Source organism: Macrosteles quadrilineatus, unplaced genomic scaffold (assembly GCF_028750875.1).
Source record: "Macrosteles quadrilineatus isolate MER2022 unplaced genomic scaffold, UCM_ALF_1.0 Scaffold_9__3_contigs__length_116548681, whole genome shotgun sequence".
NCBI lineage: Eukaryota > Metazoa > Arthropoda > Insecta > Hemiptera > Cicadellidae > Macrosteles > Macrosteles quadrilineatus.
Genome location: NW_026542602.1, coordinates 53,548,007 through 53,569,233, shown reverse-complemented (window position 1 = coordinate 53,569,233; position 21,227 = coordinate 53,548,007). Strand labels below are relative to the sequence as shown.

At 33.8% G+C, this 21,227-nt stretch overlaps 1 protein-coding gene across 6 annotated transcripts in view; it reads right to left on the bottom strand.

Moving 5' to 3' along the window:
• The window catches only part of LOC129002393 (tropomyosin Per a 7.0102), an 80,552-nt gene that overhangs the window by 54,914 nt on the left and 4,411 nt on the right, over nt 1-21,227 (bottom strand). For all 6 annotated transcript variants that reach the window (XM_054430158.1, XM_054430155.1, XM_054430156.1 and 3 more), the window contains exon 2: nt 6,818-7,073. In XM_054430158.1, the coding sequence (XP_054286133.1) occupies nt 6,818-7,057 (240 nt within the window). In that variant the 5' untranslated portion in view covers nt 7,058-7,073. The remainder of the gene's footprint in view (nt 1-6,817; nt 7,074-21,227) is intronic.

Below are 21,227 nucleotides of genomic sequence, written 5' to 3'. Positions count from 1 at the left end.
AGTTTATTTACATACATCTTCACCAACAGTTGGCCACATAAATCGAATCCCAACACTCGAATCTAAAATTAAAACGAAAACCCTGTTTCATTAGTTGAGGTGATGAATCGAGATAGGCTACTTAATAATCAAATGTTTACTATAAAATAAGATCTGAAAGAAGAAAATAAATTACTCTCACTCATTTTAATATCTGGACAGGGGGTAAAAGTCTGGGCTGTACATTTTGAGCTGACCTCATGAAGGGGGTAAAAATCCAGGAGTAAAATTCCGGCCCGTTCACTCTAGGTTTTATAATTTGATGTGTTCTGATTAAATTCACAACCGTGAACATATACGTTTAATTCCACCTATAATTTATTAAACTGATTTCGTGCAACTCAAAATTTCACGGCTGAAATTTTATCCCTAGGTTTGTAACGTCAGTTTTGCTCAGGGGGTGAAATTCCAGGGGGGATAAAATTCCACTACTCTTTAAGTACCGGTACGACCTACGGTTAAGTGAAATTTTTTGCTTATTAGAGTTTTTATTTGAGAATGTTTGTAAAAAAATAATTTATATCCACGCCTAGTATCGGAAAATATTGTCTAGTAAATAATAAGAGATTCCCCAAGTCAAGAGAAATTCGTATAATTTTTCATTTAATTTTGTTATGAACTAAAAGAAATTTGGCACATTTTATAAAGTTATACACGAAATACAAACTTGAGTGTTGATGACAAAAACGGTTACTTTGGCGTTCAATTTTAATGTGACATCGCATTTAAAATGTAATTATGAAACATAGTTCTTGATATTAAACATATACATACAAAACTGTTTGTTTAACAACCCTGCCTATCTAGACAAACGTAAAGATCTAGATGTTCGCAAAAATTTCCCTATAAACAATATTGCAATGGCAATTCAAAAACGTCTGCTTCATTTTCGATTTTAACACAGGTTCACAAATCTGTTGCGAACTCTACCTACTCCAAACATTTTGTTTTTCAAAGAGTTTTCCCAGTTTTAAAAGATAATGCTAATACTTAACATTTAATAATATGTTTTTTTTTTAAAGCGTCACTGTTCATAAATTCTTTGGGGGTATTAAGAAAATTTGACAGTTTTAATAAGGTAGTCTATTAAAATATATATATATACAACACCTGTAAGTAAAAAGTGGTTTTACACGTTAAAATAAACCGTAAGCAGAAACTACTCATAACCCATTCTGAGATTACCTGTGGTTAAATTACTTTCACATTGCAAAATATTATTTTATTTTGAACAGAATCTCGATTAAAAGGTAAATTTACTCGTATTCCTATTGAATTTAACTCCAATAAGTCAAACGCTTACTTTAAAACGAAAATGGGTGAATCGCAAAAAGTTGAGATCAGCAAAACGAACCACCTACAAATCCTAGAATCCACGGATATTGTAACAGAAACGATAAGTATAATAAACATAAAAAATGACGTTACTGACCGTGAACATGTTAGTATTATTATTATATGGAACTGTCAAAAAATGTCCGAACCATATGCTAAGGTTATCAGCATATGATTCGGGCCAGTGACGTATGTTGTTTATGTTTACGATACATATGTTTCTGTTCTAATAATCGTGCTAGTTTATAACGTTACCACCTCTTATTCATTCATTATTTTAAAATTTAAATGTAAATCAGGAGCAGCTATGTAACAACGATGAATACAACAAATTAATATCAGCTGATTTGTCAAAACAAATTACGATCAGCTGATTGTTCAAACCATCCGTTTAATTGCTCAACAACCTCACTGCCTCTCACAGCCTAGGTGGAGGACCTTAGGAGAGGTTTTTCTACTTTTAGGGCAGTCCGGCAGCTCAACCCATACCAAGGTATACCGGTGACCATCTGGGTATCTGACGCCGACCTCGTGGTGAAACATACCCATATACGGCGCCAGTCAGTTGGCCAAGGGCATAGGGAACAGTGTACTGGGCAATCGATGCACTATCATAAGATAATCTGTATGTTGCCAGTATAATCTAGGAAGAAGGGACATAAATCTTGACGTTGAGGCAATTGATAACTCAGAAATAGAGAGGTATAGAAACAATGATCGTTGTCATGCAATTTTTTGTAAAAAAAATTGTTGATTTATTTTTACTAATTTTATTTTTTCCCCATTTACACAGTAATAGGTATTGTTTTCGTGGAGATTTTAGTGGAAATATCCGTTTTGGGTCCCCACGAACCCAAAAAAGTGGTTTTCGAATTGATGGCAGTCTGTGTCTTTTGAGTGTGTACAAAGCTTGAGACTACACCTGAGGTCCGATTTGTATTGCATTGTTATGTGGGTACTAATTCATCGAATCTCCAGGTGATTTTTAACTTATTTTGAAATTTTGTTTGTAATGGTGATTCTATTGTAAAGCCCACAAAACCGGTAAAATCGTGATTTTACAAAAACGACCAGAACAATTTTGATTAAAATGTAGTATTTTATAGCCTTTCCAATTGATTTAAAAATTATGGTTCAAAAGTTATTGCAACTGGTATTACCCATAAAAACCAATAAATAAATAAAATCGGATAGGCCTAATAAATAATCGACCGGGCCAATTTAGATTAAAATTTAGTATCTGATGGTTCTTGTAACTCCTAAAATCCGACAAACCCCATTCCCCAATAATGTAAAACTACTGTTCAAATTCTTGCAATTTTAGTGATCTTACCCATAATACCATAGTTACTCCCACCGCTCGTTCGTGATAAGAGTTATAGACAAGCTAATGGGAGAAAATATGTGTCATATTGCTGATACTGTTCATTTTACGTGTGTTTGACGCCTTTGAAATTTTGTTACATTAAAAACTATTTTTATCCTAGTCATGTACTCATGTAACATCCAATTCTTTGATGACATCTTTATTTCGTAGTTCAATGAATAAAATCGACTTTACTTGGGATCGAACCGTCGACCTCTAAACTTGAAGGCGAGCACTGTAACCACAACCCAGACGGTTGTGCCCTGCCAACGTTTTAGGCACAAAGCCATAATATTCGCTGATCACAAAATGTGTAACCTTAAAATCTACATTGCGAACTCCTATATAAACATCTCTCATTTGATAATCTCCTAGTGCCAATGTGCAACCATTCAGTGGTGTTCGTCGCCTTCCAGCAACCGTCAACGTTACTACTTGAGTGACGTCATTATGTCACCTGTCAATCAAATCTTTGTTTTGCCACCAATGCCACGACCTCAGTCATCCCCCGGGTGTATTATATGGGTTGGCCTTTACAGCTAGGTCGTGGTCCTACCATGCACGGGTCTGGCTTCACGAACATCGGTTACCATTATGTAAACTGTGTGGTTCGAAATCGAGCAAAGCTTAGTGTGTAATCATATTCACAATGATAAGATATTTCTCCACACAATCGAAATAGATTAATCGGTTTACAATGCTACGTCGTAGGGGTCTGATAAATATGTTCAAAATAGGTGCGGACTAATTTACATAGAGATTTCTTGGGTGAAAGTAAGCAAAAATTATATAAATGTATGTTCTTATCTCGTTTCGTTTGTTGTATGTCTGTCTGTGTGCGTTAAAAACATACATGAAACTCCTTAACGTTTTGAACTTTAGCATTGAAATTCTGCAAACAATTTCATCTAATTGAACACAATCTTTTTACACAATTGTCTTCATAGTTTTAACATTGTTTAAATGAAGTAACTGTAGGTATAGCCAGAAAGAAATTAATTTCTCAGTCATTCTTTGTCCGAACGATCTTAATAAGATATTGTTGAAATCTCCATAACATTTACTTAATTTGACGTATCTTGCAATTGTATGGAAAAAAACCAACGGGATTAATTAAATTTAGCAACAGATATAAAAACCATTTTGACGGCTTAAGAGTTTTTATCCTCATTTTAAACAAAGATAGTGGTCAATAAGATAAACTTTTTTTGCAAAACTTCAAAACTCTACTCGAACTGATGAAACGAGACAGGTCATTTTTATAAACACTATTTTGCATATTTTTACCCAAAAACTACGTAAATTATATTCCCACCTTCTTTCAACAGCCTGTATACTTTTGGAATGAATAAGATAAAATAATCTGAAGTTATAATTCTTCGTTGAAAAGCATTGAGGCTGCATTTACCAAAAACTCAATGTAAACATTGCAATTTAAACTGCCATTTTGACCTTTTACAGTTAATTTAAGATCTGGTAAATGCAGTTAAGTCTTCTCGCATTGGGGAATGAGTCACTCTCTTATCAAAGGTCAACCTGTCCTTATCTTCAAGGTCAGTCACCTCAAGGTCGTACGATGTCCGCGAAAGTGTAATCTGTTCTAAAATGAGGCGTTTCGATCTTTCCTTGTGAGCGAGTTGCCTTATCAGGACGTTGTCCATTTAAGGTTAACGGCCTTATGTGAAATTAATTGAAAAGGCTGCGAAAGTAGAATTGAGAGGGTGGAGATTTGAATAATGTCGTAATTTGTATGATTTGTGAGCTTCGATCTAATGGTTACAGAGAATAACAGTAATCAGTACAACGTTGATTTTGCTATCGAATGATGTTTATTAAACGCGTTACAAAATATGTGTTCCCCAGTTATTCGATTATTCACAATTTGTAGAATTTTTCTTGACCATTAATTTGTACATTGCGTTTCTAAAACTATTGTTTGCAATGGGAGATCCTTCAGTCATTCTGGTGGTACTTTATTGTTGACTCTGACCCGCTCTACAGATTTTTATTTTTTCATGGGAAACATATTTGTTTACATCTGCACTTATAACTTTTGGTCTACTACTTCGCAATCTTATGCAACATAACAATACTTAGTAGGCTTAATATACATTTTGTAATGTGGAATTTTGCGTTTAACCCTATTTTATTGGGTGCAAAATAAGTGGGGCTATACAGGACCTCTACATGGCACTCCGGTTTAATAGTTTTTCAAATATATTTCTATTGAAATAAGACACTTGTCACATGTCCCTACTTGATCAATGTTAATGAATACTTCAACACTACTATAAAAATAAATTTTATCGATGAAACAATGATATAGTAGATTTTAGTTAGTAATATCATAGACTTACGCAAGGAGTATGTTTTATCTATGATATCAGTTTGCTTTATAAACATATCTGTTTAGTGGAGTTTTAATTATTGTAATTTTGAACGGAATTATAAACATAACATTGCCGCTAAAACACTATCCGAAGATATTCTGAATTTTAAAAATACGCTTAAACACACGTTGGATAAAGTATGCAAAAATATAAAAAGAGAATTTAAATGACGCCTGAGCTGACGTGGTACCGGTACTGTGGGAACTTTACAAACAAAACAATGAATAATCCCTAGATAAGCGTATATTAAAACAATCGGCGCGACAGCATAAAGAGGAATAAATAATGGATGCGACTCTCCATGTAAGATTAGGGGATAAAAATGTAGTAAAAATTACGTTTGGCTTCCAATCTGGGGTGTTCCTCAATTCGCGGATAGAAGTTATAGTCTGTATGATGGAACTTGTCTCCCGACCCTTTCGTCTATCTGGGATTGGCTCGGGCCTTAAACCATTGGTTAGTAGACGGTGGTCAGAATACAGGTTTCATTATACAGACTATATAATTACCTTGACCCTAAACAGCTAGTCAGAAAACCGCAAGTTGGAAAAATCTGTTGTTGCTAACGCTAACTATAGTCTGTATGATGGTACATGCCTCCTGACCCTCCACCTCTGGGGACTGGTCAATGGTTTAAGGCCTGAGCCATCATAGGTAGACAGGTACCATCATACAGACTATAACTCATTACGTTCTATGTCCTATACATTTCACTGTGTAATCTTACTGGAGTTAGCTTCAACATGTTAGCAACTCCAATCCATTGCGGTCTTCATTGAATTTTTTAACTATATTTGAATGAGATAAAACACATGTCTTGCCGGTAACATCTATCCATCCAACGAACAAATAGAAAATTAAAACGTTACTTAGGCAAATCATGTGTGTTACACGTGACATGGGTTGGCAGAAGAACGTTTTAGCACTTTGCTTAAACCCGTTGTGAAATCATGGCTCACACTAGATTAAGACAGACGGCCCACCGCTAAAGATTGATAGGCTTATGAGTTCGCGGCTTAAGAAGAACGTGGCGGACTTAAGTGGTTATTTATTTAGCTTCGCAAATTGTACTGACCAAGTTGCAGATTGATTAAATGTGCTTAGGATTCACGACGGTTTACCTATACGTTTGCTTGGCAGTACTTCACTTAACGATCCAATTGCATAGGGAAGAAGAAAGTAAAAGAAATGCCAAAGGGGACATTGAGGCTGAAGAGGACATAGTTCTAAAACAGTCATAGACCATTTTCAGGTGACTGGTACATCACGACTGAGCAACAATAGAAAAGAAAGAAATCCCTGTAGAAAAGTAAATAAGTGAGATTTTCGACGTTTCCAATTGCAATGTCAACCGTTTAATCTTTACGGATGGAAAAGGACCTAAAAGTATTGCAGTTACTTTAAATTACTATCTGTGCAATCCCGTCTTTTCTTATAGCCACCAGTACTTGGTTCATAGATTCTAGATAAGGTATATGCGGACGAAGAATCCAAAGAAAGAGGACCCGTCAGAATTTTTTCTCTGAGATTTTCAATGTTACCACTTGTAATATTGTTTTAACTGAATGTTTATCCTGAAAAGAGTTAAAACTACATCACTTCTCCACAACCCAACTTCCCAACACCCAGTCCCAACCACCGTTTCAACCACCACCCTTATATTAAGGACGGACATGAAAGTACTCACGTTCTGCAGGGCCTTGTCCTTCTCCTCCAGCTTGGCGTTGACTTGCATCAGCGACTCCTGTGTCGTGTCCAGCTCGTTCTCAATGGTCTGGATCTTCTTCTGGAGAGCGCGGGCCTCCTCCTCGGCCTTCTCGGCTCTCAAGTTCGCGTCACGCGCTTGCTGTTCGCACAGCAAAGCTCGGTCCATCGCGTTGTCCTTCTCCAGCTTCATCGCCTGCATTTTCTTCTTGATCGCGTCCATTGTGGCGGGGTTTTGTCTGGAACAAGAGAGAAAAGGATGTAATATCGATGAAGGTTGGGAGTAATGCAAGATGACGTTTTGTGACGGTGCTCGTGACATCATGTGAGTAAAAAAGTTAAGAGAAGTGGATAAAGGTTGTAAAATCGGGTGAGGTTCATAACTCCAAGTTTTCATAACTCCAAGTACTTTTAAATACATCATTTCATAACTCCAAGTAAAATTATGTCCAAGTAAATTAAAACCAAAATATCATAAGACCAAGTTTCATAACTCCAAGCGTTCATAACTCCAAGATTCATAAGTCCAAGTTAAAATAAAACCAAGTAAATTAAAATACAAAATTTCATAACTCCAAACGTACAGATTTGCAAGGACCACAAGTCCAAGTTTCATAACTCCAAGGGTTCATAACACCAAGTTTCATAACTCCAAGTGACAATGGGTACAGTCTGTGCAGGAAGCGATAACGTACGCACACACACGCACCCATTACACACACACATGCTGGAAGAGAGTTTCCGATGTTGGCGAGATTATTCGAAGTGGTGCGTTCCCTGTCGCTTTGCACGTTCGTCTAAATTGTAATACAAATAGTGAGAGGATGAAATTTACATATTTAAATTCTGCGTAAACTGATGTTTAATACTATATAAATACAATTTAGTTCGTGCAGATGATTAATGTTTAATAATGGAAAATATGAAAAGGTTGTTCAATGTAAACATGAAAAAGTAAGTGAGCGAGGATTTTTTTTATTTTTTGGTCAGATGAAAACTTTCAGCGAGAAAAGTATAGATAATAAGATGTTCTTCAATTTTTGTTCCAAACATTTTTTCGTAAGACTTTTAGTTTGTCCAATAATCGACTTAGATGACCACCATGAGGTGAATGAATTAGTTTACGCGCACAGTATTTTAGCAATTGCCGTCTTCCAACAACAATATTAAGGAAATACAGTATTAGTTCACGTTTTAAAATTTCTAAACTATGAAAAATATTTAGTCTTAACTTCTTAAGCTGTATGTACGAAATTTCGAAATTTTTTCTACATAATATTCGTGGTGCACAACGCAAATAAGTCGTAGTGCCTTTTTTTCCACTATTTTTCATCTCCTATTTTCGGAAAAAATTTAAACAGTATTAATCCAGGTTAAGGTTTCATCTTGTAGCATTCATTTGTAAATATAAAATTTGATTATCGTTACAATTACTTGTTCCCTCATAAATCTTTATTCCGTAACAAATATGAGAGTGTATGTTAGAAAAGTAAATTGTACGCAAAATGTCTGTAGTGCATAATGGGTTTAATAAAAAAATACCATTTTAAAATTTTAAAAATACTATCTAGACTTGTATGATCCAAACAAGCGGATATAATCTATAGATAGGTCTAAACATTTGGATTTCGTGACTAAATTATCATAGAAATAGGTTTTTGAGTAAATACATCTATACCTAATACCAGATTGTTTTATTTGAGTTAAATAGAAGGTATATAATTTAGGTATTATTGAAGTACCTTAATGAGTTAAGTACTTTAATATAAGAATTGATGTCGTCCAGTGGTCAAAACTCGACCACAATCCAAATAAAATATGAACTTATCTATATTCATCCCACGCTGAAAATCAAACATGTGATGATTGTGTACCAGTCTTCAATTTGTTTTGATTTTCTGTATATTTATCGTTGTTATTGCGTCACCAGAATTTTAACTCATAATCCAAATGTTAGTTTTTTGTTTGTGTTAAGTTCGTTGTCGTACTTATTTTTCATCAAATTGTCTGTCACAATTTTATTTTTTCAATTGGTGTATTTTTTGTTTAGTTGCAATAACAATAATTATATTTACCTGAGAAATGCAAAGTTAAAGATCTTCTGTTGTTCAGATGATTTTTGTTTCCCTTAGCATATGAATAATAATTAAAAGCCTTCAGTAAAATGTTGGTAAGGGGCTCTTGGATATTTTCATAGGCTATTATTAAAATTGCTTGACTTTTATGAAAACATAGGTTAATGTCATTGACGTACCAGATTTATTTGGCTTTAGAGGGCTTTCCTCTGCAATGATTACAAAGTTAAGTCCATGTTTCCTAATAAAATTTGTAGCACTTCGGCTAACATCCTCGTTAATAGTTTGTAGGAATCTGAATCTTGTAGGTGTTCTTCTTTATACAGGCTAATGACGATAGTTAATTCTTTAAAAAAAATATTATCTCTATTTCTTCTACTAGGGGGCGTTCTATGACTTTTAATGTTTCAATAATTTGCAAATGGGTTCTTTCAATGATTTATTTTTCAAAGATTTAATTTTTGTAGGACGCTTTTCTTTGAAACGCAGTTTAAATATTGACAGCAATTAAATTATACAGCTGATCAAAATTTAAACAATTATGATCTTCATAAGGATAACATGGGAACCTTCAAAGCCACTGGGGTAGAGCCCAAGGGACTTTTTCAAATCCAGTTCAAGGCCAGTTTGCAAATCTACGCGACACGCTCTTTCCAATAAAACGTCAATGGATAAAATCGGTTAAGAAATGACGGAGGAGTTCAACCGACAAACTTCTTGTTCACGTATTAATTATATAGATATACGTATCACGTTTCGTTTAGCCTACAGGTAGGAAATGTCGCTCATTACGAAAATCTATATAATTAATACGCTACATGAAACTTTGTCGGTTGAACTCCTCCGCCATTTCTTAACCGATTTTATCCATTGACATATCATTGGAAAGAACGTGTCGCGAAGATTTGCAAACTGGCCTTACATTTTTGAAAAAGTCCCTTGGGCTCTGCCCCAGTGGCTTTGAAAGTTCCCATGTTATCCTTATGAAGAACAAAATTGTTTACATTTTGGTCAGCTGTTTAATTTAATTGCTGTTATTTATTTTTCAATTCAATGAAACCCATCGAGTACATTTATTTACTATTTGAGTTTGTGTAAACATAACCTCCAAGACGGATTTTGTTAGTATGGTTGTACAGTATCTTAAATTTGTGTATTTATTTATCGTTGTTTTGTGTAGCTATGACGGATCGTGTTAGTACGATTGTAACATTTATCGTTGTTTTGTGTAGCTATCATTTGTTTATTTGTTGTTTTTTTTTTTCTTTTATATGCCTCCGACGTGACGACAACAACACATATAGACAGGAGGCGTAATCGTGATAACGACCGCAGCTCACAGAACAGTGGCGAGTATTAGGCTTAACTCATCACAGTCAGCACCTGACCCTGGACAATCTCAACTATTGGGTTACAAATGCCCCCTAACACTACCCCAAAACGACTTTTCGTTCTCAATTGGCCCTCTATAAATGACCTGTGTTGCCTGTACAGCGAGGCATTTTGAGAAGGAGAAAACCGGCCCGAATGCTTTAGGTTTATCAATAACGAAGATAAACATAGTCTGAGTTACACACCGGTAATCTTTGAGTTGACTCTTTTAAATTCGTTGTAAATATGACTGTTATTCGTTTTGAAATATCTTCTGTAATATTTGCAATTGCTCGAATTCGAGCAACATGTACACTAGTATTTATTAATTCTTTTAATAATGACTCTAGAGAAGAGTTAGAAAATTAAAAGGTGTAGAACAATACAGCTAACAAAAGTGGTCCTGTAACATTTGGTCATAACTTGAACCCATATGACATTATGGATCCTTTCATGTTCTGGAATTGATGGAGAGTTGCGTAGAGGGGCGAGCAGGGGCGTGTGGGACTTTTTTAGTATCCATACTGGCAGCCTGCCTGCCGCTTACTTCGAATTGTCAATGTTACCAACATGACGTGGCTTCCGTGCCCCGTCTTCTGAACTGCCCGTTTAAAAAATGTAAATTTAAGTAAGAAAGGCCTATACCTAAATATAAATATAATAAAAAAATATAAATATAAATATAAATTAAAATATAAATATTGCATATAAATACAATCAAATTAAATGTAAACGGTTATGGCAGTTTACCAAATAAAAATATAGGCATACAGCACATCAAACTTGAGCTTAGAATGTGCATATTTGCTGAATATTATAGGTATGGACTAATTTCTCAGGTCCCCATAGGCCGAATTCAACGGGCCACGTCTGTTATGCTTTCACAGTTTGAATAATTTAATTCTGTTTATTTAATGAAAGAGCTGGGCAATGCAATTAATTGGCGTTTGTTTTATTTAGCTACTTGAAAAAATATGTTTTTGATGCTAGGAAATATGTTCATCTGGGGGATTATGTTCGGACAATAAAAGGTTGTACAAGTTTTGTAAGAGTATTGCTCACAGTTTTATTTGTAATGTATATAGTAATGAAATATAAATAGGCATATTCAAATTGAAGAAATGTCATAAAACATCTTATTGAATGAAACAGAAGCATTGATATCGAGGACCTTATTTGTGTTATTGCTGTGAAATGTCATATGGGCTAACAGATTTGATAATTTCTGCATATACATCTTCAGCACCTAGAGCTTTTAATTTTATCGAGTTTATTGGCAATGTCCTAACACCTAGGTGTGTTTGGGTGATAATCGTATTATTTAAGTTAGAATCGTATATTATATCAAGAATCAAGAAGATTTATTGTCATTGAAACACAAAAATACAGTGTATTTACAATCGTCACAACTTAGATCTAAAACATTCAATATGCAATTATGTCATGTGAAATACATTTACAAATATACATACATTGTTATATAAGACTGTTAGAAAAAAATTGTTTAATAGATAATCAAACTTTTTACAGGACCCCAAGTCAGGATATATAATATATCCCCAAGTACAAAAATGATATAAGAACAAAACCTCTTACCTCTCTGACCTCATATTGGATTTAGAAAACTGCAAATGTATGAAGTTAGAGCCAGAACAGACTAACAGGGGCACAAATATATTTTCTTTATGTTGTTGCAAGGGGAAGGTAAAATTAGCTCCTTATCAACATTCTGAGTTCATGAAAAATCAATAAGCAGTTTAAGTATTAAAAAGGCTTAAATATGATATACACCTTATATTAATTTACACACATGCGTTTCAATATTTCAACATAACTCAAAATAAAGGTCATTGTCATTTATATACATAAATTTTTATGAAGTACAGGGTGTTTTTAAAAGAATGCCGGAATTTTAAACGGTCGTTGCTCGGGGACAATTCAAGATAAATAAACGATTTAAACGTCAAATTGAAGGAAAAAGAACAAAGTTTTTTCCTCATTCTTTGATACAATTTGGAATGATTTAATAAAATTCAGATTTTCATCAATCTTATATGAGCGTAAAACTGGCAAAGTCTGTACGATTAGGGTGATCGGCAGGTTTATCTGATCTCTTCAACGAATCCTTTTAGGCACAAAGACTCTATCTTTTACAGAAAACATCATAAAGTGACCAATTTAGCTTTGTTCAACTGAAGACTTCGTCAGGCAATTGATTTTTTTTGGGTTTCTGATGCAGAATTGTCGGATTTCTTCGACTATGGCATTGCTTGTTTTTAGCTGGCCAGGTGAATGTCTTTTCAAAACACTACGGTGCTACAAAACTCATTAAACCAGCTTCAAGTTTCTTTATCATCAAGTAGATTTAAATTTATTTTAATTTAGTAATTGGTATAAACTCTGCGAACCACAGATTACAATCTGTGCCTTCTGTTGCGCCGTAAACGTCATACTGGCGACTGGCGTCAAGCGTATGAGTCACAATAGCGGCCTACCACCGCGCACCTGTTTTGCTCATGCCAAGGTCAAAATTTCCTCCCTTGCTACACGGGAAACAAAACTTAGTTGTTTTAACTTCAATTTGACAAATATTTAGTTACCTTGAATAGTACTCAATCAATCATTACTTAAAATCCCGGCATTCTTTTAAAAACACCCTGTATTTTCTGTGGACACCTGCATTCCATCTTTTCCACTCATATTGGTTATTCATCGTTTAAAAAGCGTCCTCAGCAATTACTGTTTTGTCGTTTGGCATTCACCCAGCCACAGATGTGTAATTATAATTAATTATTATTGTCCAATGTTTCACTACATTTAAAAACTTTCTTGGCAATTTATAAATAGTATTCGAATATCCATATATATGACACAAAACCAATAACAAGGATACAACTGGAAAAAGAATATACATATCTATTTAATATTTATATGTATATATGCGACATTTTCTTTTTGCCACCCTACACAGTGGTGAACACAACGTTGTAGGCTACCAGTTTTTCTTGTCAATGTTGGAAGAAAACCAGTGGCTCTCTAAAGTGATAATCTAACTATTATAATTGTAAGAAAATTGCAGTATAATAATAACATCTTAAATATAGTATTACTTTTCAACATTAATCCAAAGAAAATCAAAATTACTGTGGCAATCGTCATTTATGTGAATTAACCAGCTGTACATTATTTCAACAATGGACATGGACTTCCAGAACTTCACGGCGCAAAGCGAAGCTCTTATACTACTCTCCTCTTTTTGTTTTACAAATACCTCCTGAACGGCTGAAGCGATCTACACGAAATTTAGCACGATCATAGTAACCAACCATGGTAATGTATAAATCTTAAATGGTACAAATTGGACCACAGGGCTTTTCCCTACGTGAATTTTTTTTTTTATTTAACATGGGCCTTATGGGTTCATTGGTTGCTATGACTTTATTTGCGAGATAACACTAAAAAGATAAACAAGAGTTGCCACATATTAGTCAAAGAATCGTTTAAAAAGTACATTACCGTATAGGACACAGAAAAAGGGAAGAACAATAAGATTAATATCATTGAGCATAATTTACTACAAAATGAAAACAACCAATAATTATGGTCGCCAGAATAAGGCTGAAACACCTTAGACTTTAAATAATCTAAATATCCATTACATTTTAACCAAATATAAGCCTACCATTGAGTTATATTTCCATTTAACTTGCAATTCCAAGTAGGCTTTCCATTTCAGTGAACTAGACTTACAATTAAATAATGCAGACTTTGAATAGGTACTGCAATAATTAGGACTTCCATTAATATGAACCGAAGATACCACTGAGTTTAGATGCTGCAAGTAGACATTCCATTGACATGAACCAGACGTAACATTTACTTAATATACTGCGAATCGGCACTCCGTTTATGGGAATCAAATTAACCATTTCTTTGGATCCTGCAAGTAGACAATTTATTTATGTGAACGATATGTACCATTGAGTTTGTATACTTCAAGTAAACAATTCGTTTAAGTGAACCCGACGTATCATTGACTTTGAATGCTGCCAAATAGGCATCTTATTTATGTGAACCAAATTGACCATTGACATTGGATACTGCAAGTAAATTTCTCATTTTTGTGAAGCTGGCGTACTATTGATTTAGGATACTGCTACTGCAAATAGACATTTAATTTATGAGAACCAGATGACACATATATACTTTGAGGTAGACAATACATTTAATTGAACCAGACTTGTAATTGACTTTGAATAACGAAATTAGACATTGCATTCATTTGAAACAAAATATATACTAATGAGATTGGATACTGCAAGTATACATTTCATTTACGAGAAACATATGTAACATTGACTTTAGAAATTATTTGATTATTATGTCTGCTATCTGCTCAATGTTGCAAGCAGACAACTGCATTGTACACTTAGTGTAAATTACCTGAAATGTAAAGTTAAAACTGTGAAACACAGGAACGTTTCTCATCCAAAGTCCCCGTGCGATCTCTAGTGTTCACTTGGTAATACATGTGTATTACAAAGTATAGGGTGTTTTCAACTCCCCACGTGAGTGTTAACGTTTCGTAAAAAGTACAAGTTCCTGTAAAAGGTAATGTTGTTCTTTTTGCGAAAGAATCTAAAAGTAATGAAAGGACATTTTTTATTTACATTTATTTCGATAACAAACAAGTGTTTTTGACATATAAATAAATTTGTTTGCACAAAACTTGTGTGTATTACGATCCCCCCCCCTAAAAACTGTTTTTTTAGTAGTACATTTTAGGGAAAAATAATACCTTTACCATTCACAGACATATTATAATCTTTTAAAAATTATATATTTTCCGGGTAGTACATATGCTAGTTATTCAATATCAAACAGTTCAATGACAAAATACATATTTTTTAATACAACAAATGGTTTATATGCAAAACTTGACCAAATACACACACAAACTGCAGTTGGTAAAAGAAATATATTATTTACATTGTATAACTTAAAATAAATAACTCTTTCATATAGGAAACAGTATACAGTAAAATAAAAACAAGCCCATGGGGCGTAGCCCAAGGGAAATATGAAAATTAAATGATATTATATTGCATTGTCTTCCATTTGTGGGCTATGTTTCAAGTTTCAAGTCTCTAGCTCATCGGGAAGTTAGTATAAAATTGATTGCAAAATTTGTACCGGACAAGAAAGCGAGCTAATAAAAACGTTTTAATAAACTTAAATAACAACAAAAAATGTTATTTACCAATTATTAGTGTTAATACAATTAATTATAACAAATATGTAATAACGGGGTGTCAAAAACACCCCACGCGAGTACATACGTTAGTAAAACCCGCGCGAGTAGTTAAAGGTTAAAGTACCTTTAGCATAGAAGTAAGAAGTATAACAATTAATTAATCTGTAAGTATATAACAAAATTACATAATCGTTTGACAGGCGACGGTAGGTATATGGATACAATGATGCGGCAAAGGCTGCTGACGGTATTACAGCGGAGCGGACAGCGCAGGAACTTGTGGCGCTGACTGTACTACACATTCCACTTGGAGATATGAGACTCGACTCAACTTTTGGAGTTATGACACTCTGCTTTAATTTTTACTTGGACTTATGAAACTTTGGAGTTATGATATCTTGGACTTATGAAACTTTGGAGTAATGATCACTTGTACTTATATTTTTCTTGGAGTAATGAAATGATCCCTTTTCGGGTACTTGTAGTTTTGAAACTTTGGATTAAATATAATTTGGAGTTATGATCTCTTGGACTTATGAAACTTTGGAGTTATGATCACTTGGAGTTATGAAATCTTGGAGTTATGAGATGATCCCGTAAAATCTTCAGAATCGTGTGGAGAAATCTAATGGAGATAAAGTTTTTGTTTCCGTTAATATAATTTACAAGCACGATATAAATGTTTTAATTTCAACCGACTTGTACCAGTATTTTTTCAAGTTCCTCGCCACTTACCATTATAGCATGTTAGGGGGAAGCCCAATTCTGAAAGACGGAACTTTACTAGTGTTAAGAAGTGACTTGTGTACGTCGTACTTGCTACAATTGTTAAGCTACCTTCCATAGATAAAATATTCAACAGCATGGACCTATTTCGTCCAAATGCAACCAAAAAGATGGAATTACTTACATAAAGTAAAAATTCAAGATCCATTTTTGTGAAAGAATGAAAATCTACCGTATGCAAATTTAAAGTTTTTGCTTCGTAAAAAACTTAGCAAAAACAGTATTAAAACAATTATTCGTATTGCCAATTAGAAGTAATAAAAACAGAGTAGCCAAGCACGCAACATCTAAAGAAGTTAATTTTTGTTTGATAAAAAAGCCAGTTAACCAAAAATTTTTCTTCGATAAAAATAAACAGAAAACATTTCGAAACAGATGATACTAACAAATTTCCAAACAGATGATAAACGATGAACGAATAGCTAAACTTGAATGTCCATTAGGATTGGAATAACATAAATGAACTTAAGTTAAAATTCACAGAACTTCATTAAAACAAAAACCTTTATGAAGACTTGGCTATTGAACTCTCCTCTTTAACCTGACAGTGTCATTTTTACAGTATTGTATATTCTATTATACAACCCACTTAAAAGATACAATTGACTATATAAACACGACAATACGAGCAAAACATAGCTGCGCGTCACACGTCAGAGTCGTCGCTATCAACGAATATCTTCGACAGGTTAATGCACTCAAACATAAAGCCATATTGATGAAAACGGTATTCAGGTAATGGGATTTTTGATAAGATTTAAATGGTTAAAAGCTTCATTTGATATTTCTAACGGCACGTTGACTGGTTGACTACATAGCCTAAAAGGATCGTAAGCGTTTCATACTGAGTCATGATTTTCTAGTCATAGTCATAGTCAAGAACCTTTATTCATAGTATTCATAGTTGTACATGAATAGTGTCAAATAAGTTAAAACTAATGCTTAAAACGATGATGACGCCATTTTCAATTCGTCCAAAGAGTACAAGGACAGGTCCATTAAATATTCCTTGAGACGTTTTTTAAAAATGTTGGGTTTTTGTTCTGTTTTAATTTGTAAAGGAATAAATTTTAAAAATTCATGTCCTGCATTGACAGTCTTTTTTTTGAAGAGCTCTAATTTGTGTTTTCCAATTACAAAATTATTTTTGTTACGTGTATTGTAGTTATGATTATTTTCTTTAATTGGTGGATTAAAATTTTTGTTTTTGACAAACATAATACATTCAAGAACATACAAACCATAAACAGTGAGGATCCTTAGACGTTTAAAGTGTTCTTTAGCAGAATCATCTTTGTTCATTTTTAACATAGCTCTGATTGATTGCTTCTGTATTGTCAAAATGTGGTCTAGATTCGAATTTGAGGTGGCTCCATATACACATATGCCATAAGATATATGGGATTGAATATGGGAAAAAAATCATTTTTAAAACTTTAATACTGCATAGTTTTGACATTTTTCTAATCGCACAAAGACCGGAATTTATTTTATTGATAACAAGTTTACAAGTTTGTCCCAAGACAAGTTGCTGTCCAATGTCAGGCCAAGGAACCTTACGGCTTCTGTTATTTCAATTGGTTGGTTATTTACTTCAATAGTAGGATTGGAATTGTTTTTGTTTTGTTTTGTTTTGAATGTGACACATTTGGTTTTACTTTCATTTAATTTTAAATTGTGATTATTAAAAAAGTCCTCAATACAAGCTATTTCTATTGTGGATGGCAACTCAACATCTTCTGCAGTTTTCCCAGATACTCTAAGATTAGAGTCATCCACATAAAGATAAAAACCTGTACATGGGGCAAAATTTAGACACTTTTTAAAATTTGTTAAGTAACAAATGAAAAGTAAAGGTCCCAGGACCGATCCTTGAGGTACACCAGATCTTATTGTGCCCATATTTGAACTGTATTTTGATTTATAATTGTCTTTAGTGATGTGAGTTATTTCAACAAACCGTTGTCTATTTAATAAGTATGATTTAAACCAATTAAGAGAGTTATACCTGATTCCAATTTTTTCTAATTTAAAAAGTAAGAGTTCATGATTAACGCTATCAAACGCCTTCGATAAATCCATGAACACTCCCAACACGTGCTCACCCTTGTCAATTGACTCAATGACTGATTCGACAAAGCTAACAATCGCTGTAATAGTGGACTTATCTTTCCTAAATCCGTGTTGGATGTCTTCTAGGATTGAATTTTCTTCTAAGAACGCAGTTAATTGATTAGAAACAATTTTCTCGTAAATTCTAGTATTACAAATAAACTAATAGTGACATGTACCAAAAATGTTGACAATATGTTGAGGTCCAGTAAGTTATAGGTAATATTTTATATACCTCACAAATCAATCAAAGGTTGTTCTATTCTAAAGTTTAGTTGTCAAACTTAATTATTTAATCAAACGCATAATAATGTTCGTACTTTATCAATATCATAACTTAAGTACTGATAAGAAGAAACTGTGAACCATCCTTGTATGAATTCGAAGTAGTGGTGTTTTTGGCTCTTTAAGGACACCGAAACGAAAAATTGAGCTGGTCCCAGGTCTTACTATGAGACCTACGTTAATAGATTATTCCCTATATGGGAGATCGCAAATAACCTTTAAGCTATCACTTTCTAAACAGTCACAATTGGGACTCAATTATTGATATTTTAGAGCAAATATTTAAACAATACAACTATCAAAGAAAGCATTCTCAATAAGTTGAATACATAATATAATGCGCCTCTGCCCAAATTGGTGGCCTTTGAATAAAAAGAGTACACAATTCGGCAACTAAAACTAAGGAAATATTTAGCCGAAATTGTTTAGCGAAACTCTTGTAAGACTGTTGACACCTTACTGAGAAACAGCTGATGTATACAACAGTTCTGAAGGCCGAGCTTTGACACAAGATGGCATTTGATGTTTATAAACCGAATTACGCTGAAGGGCGGAAGAAGTGTTGGACTTCCGATGTGTCAGCTGTTGAATATTTACACCGGAAACACGAATCAGCTGATTAAGCAAACAAGAATTCTTTGTTGTGATTCACATGTTGTGAAGTGTCAGTGATATCTGTTACATTGTAAAACATTTTTGTCACTGCTACACTCACCTCACCTGGTGTACGCCCATAATATGGTAGGTATTATATTAGTTTTGCTACTATTGTACGACAAGCGCATAACAATACCAAGAAGTATGGGTATAAATAAACAGCTGTTATCCAGAACAAAACAATTGAATACGACACCAATGACTGCTGACGACACATTTTGGAATACCCAGAATATTGTCACTGTTAGGAAATAGTTATCTGTGCAACTAGTGAGCAAACGGAGCAATTGACTCACTCGAGAAAAATACTTACTTACTTAGAGATTTACTTAGAAATGGTTTCTCGAATGAGGCAATTGCACTTTGCACTCGAGTTGTACATTATATATTCCTACAGTTACCATAAAACAAATAAATTGGGTAAAGATACGTTGAAATTAATCTTCCTGTCGATGATAATGATAATAAAAGCTGGATTTTATAACTGACACATGAAAATATTGTTCGGTGGATAGTGATGCAATGTTATCGCACGAATATTAGAACACAAACGGTATGGATCATAAACATAAACAAATGACGTCACTAGTCCGAAAGTAAACGCTTTATATTAATATTTAAACGAATCTGTAAAAAACTTTAACATGCTTTAACTCAGCTGATGGTTGTTAGTAATAGACATTTGGGCCAGTGACGTCATTTGTTTATGTTCATGAACCACGCCATTTATGTTCTAACATTCGTGGTGTTTCATATAAACTGCTTGTTATAATTCGCTAAATAAAACGAACTTTTTGTAAACATTTACCTGACCTTTCACCTTTGATTTTCAACATAAACCTCATACCTATGAGTAACGCGTTGACAAATTTCATCCTCAAATTGTACAATTCTTTTTTTTTCATCTAGTATAGTTTTCATATACTGTATACCATTTAGAATTACTGTACTAAACTTACAGATTTAGTAATATAATGATAAGTTGATTTATATGGTGACGGGCCATGATGTTTTTGATGTTGTTAAGTTTAGATTGTTAAAGGAGAAGCAAAGATCACTCCGCGATTACTGTACTTGAGAACATGATAACACGGCGCAGGTCACAAGAACCTTGGATGAATACGATAAGCGACATAAAGTAGTTCGCATTTGACCGTTATGCAGATCAGCTGATAAGAAACAATAATAATAATAACCAACGCCCCAGAGCATGGCCTCCTCTATAAGGCAGTGGCGGGACAAAAGTGGCAACACTGCTAATAACAACTAACTGTTTACTTTATTCTTCATAATATAAAATGGAATTTTATAAATGTAGGCCTACAGTTTTTTATTTAATTTTCTCCATTACTATAAAGTAAACAACAACTTGTCAATGAACTAAGTGAATTATTTGTTTTTAAAGCTCTACAAAATAGTTGGGGGAAAATGCATGGTTTGGGTTTCGGTAGTTAGTGTTTAGGAAAATGAAATCAATTGTTTACCTCATAAAACCCTTTTCCAACAGTCAGATCATGCTTGTTCGCAAAACTCGTTCGAGTAAATGTAGGTTTACACGTTTTTACCGAGTTAAATCAAAATTGAATTATTTTTATTCGAGTTATCGTGCTTAATATAGTAGTTTGTTTTCTGTGGCTTAATGGACACATATAAGAATATAAATAAACTAGGTGTACAATACAGTCGTCTGATTGCAAAATTGAGCGGAGCAAACATATTAATCCAATACCCAATAAAGTCAATACTACATCTGGTTCAAAAGAGATGTCTACTTTTGTAGTATGCAAAGTCAACGCTAAATCTAGTTTACGTAAAAAAGACATCTCCTTGCAGTATCCAAAGTCAATAGTAGG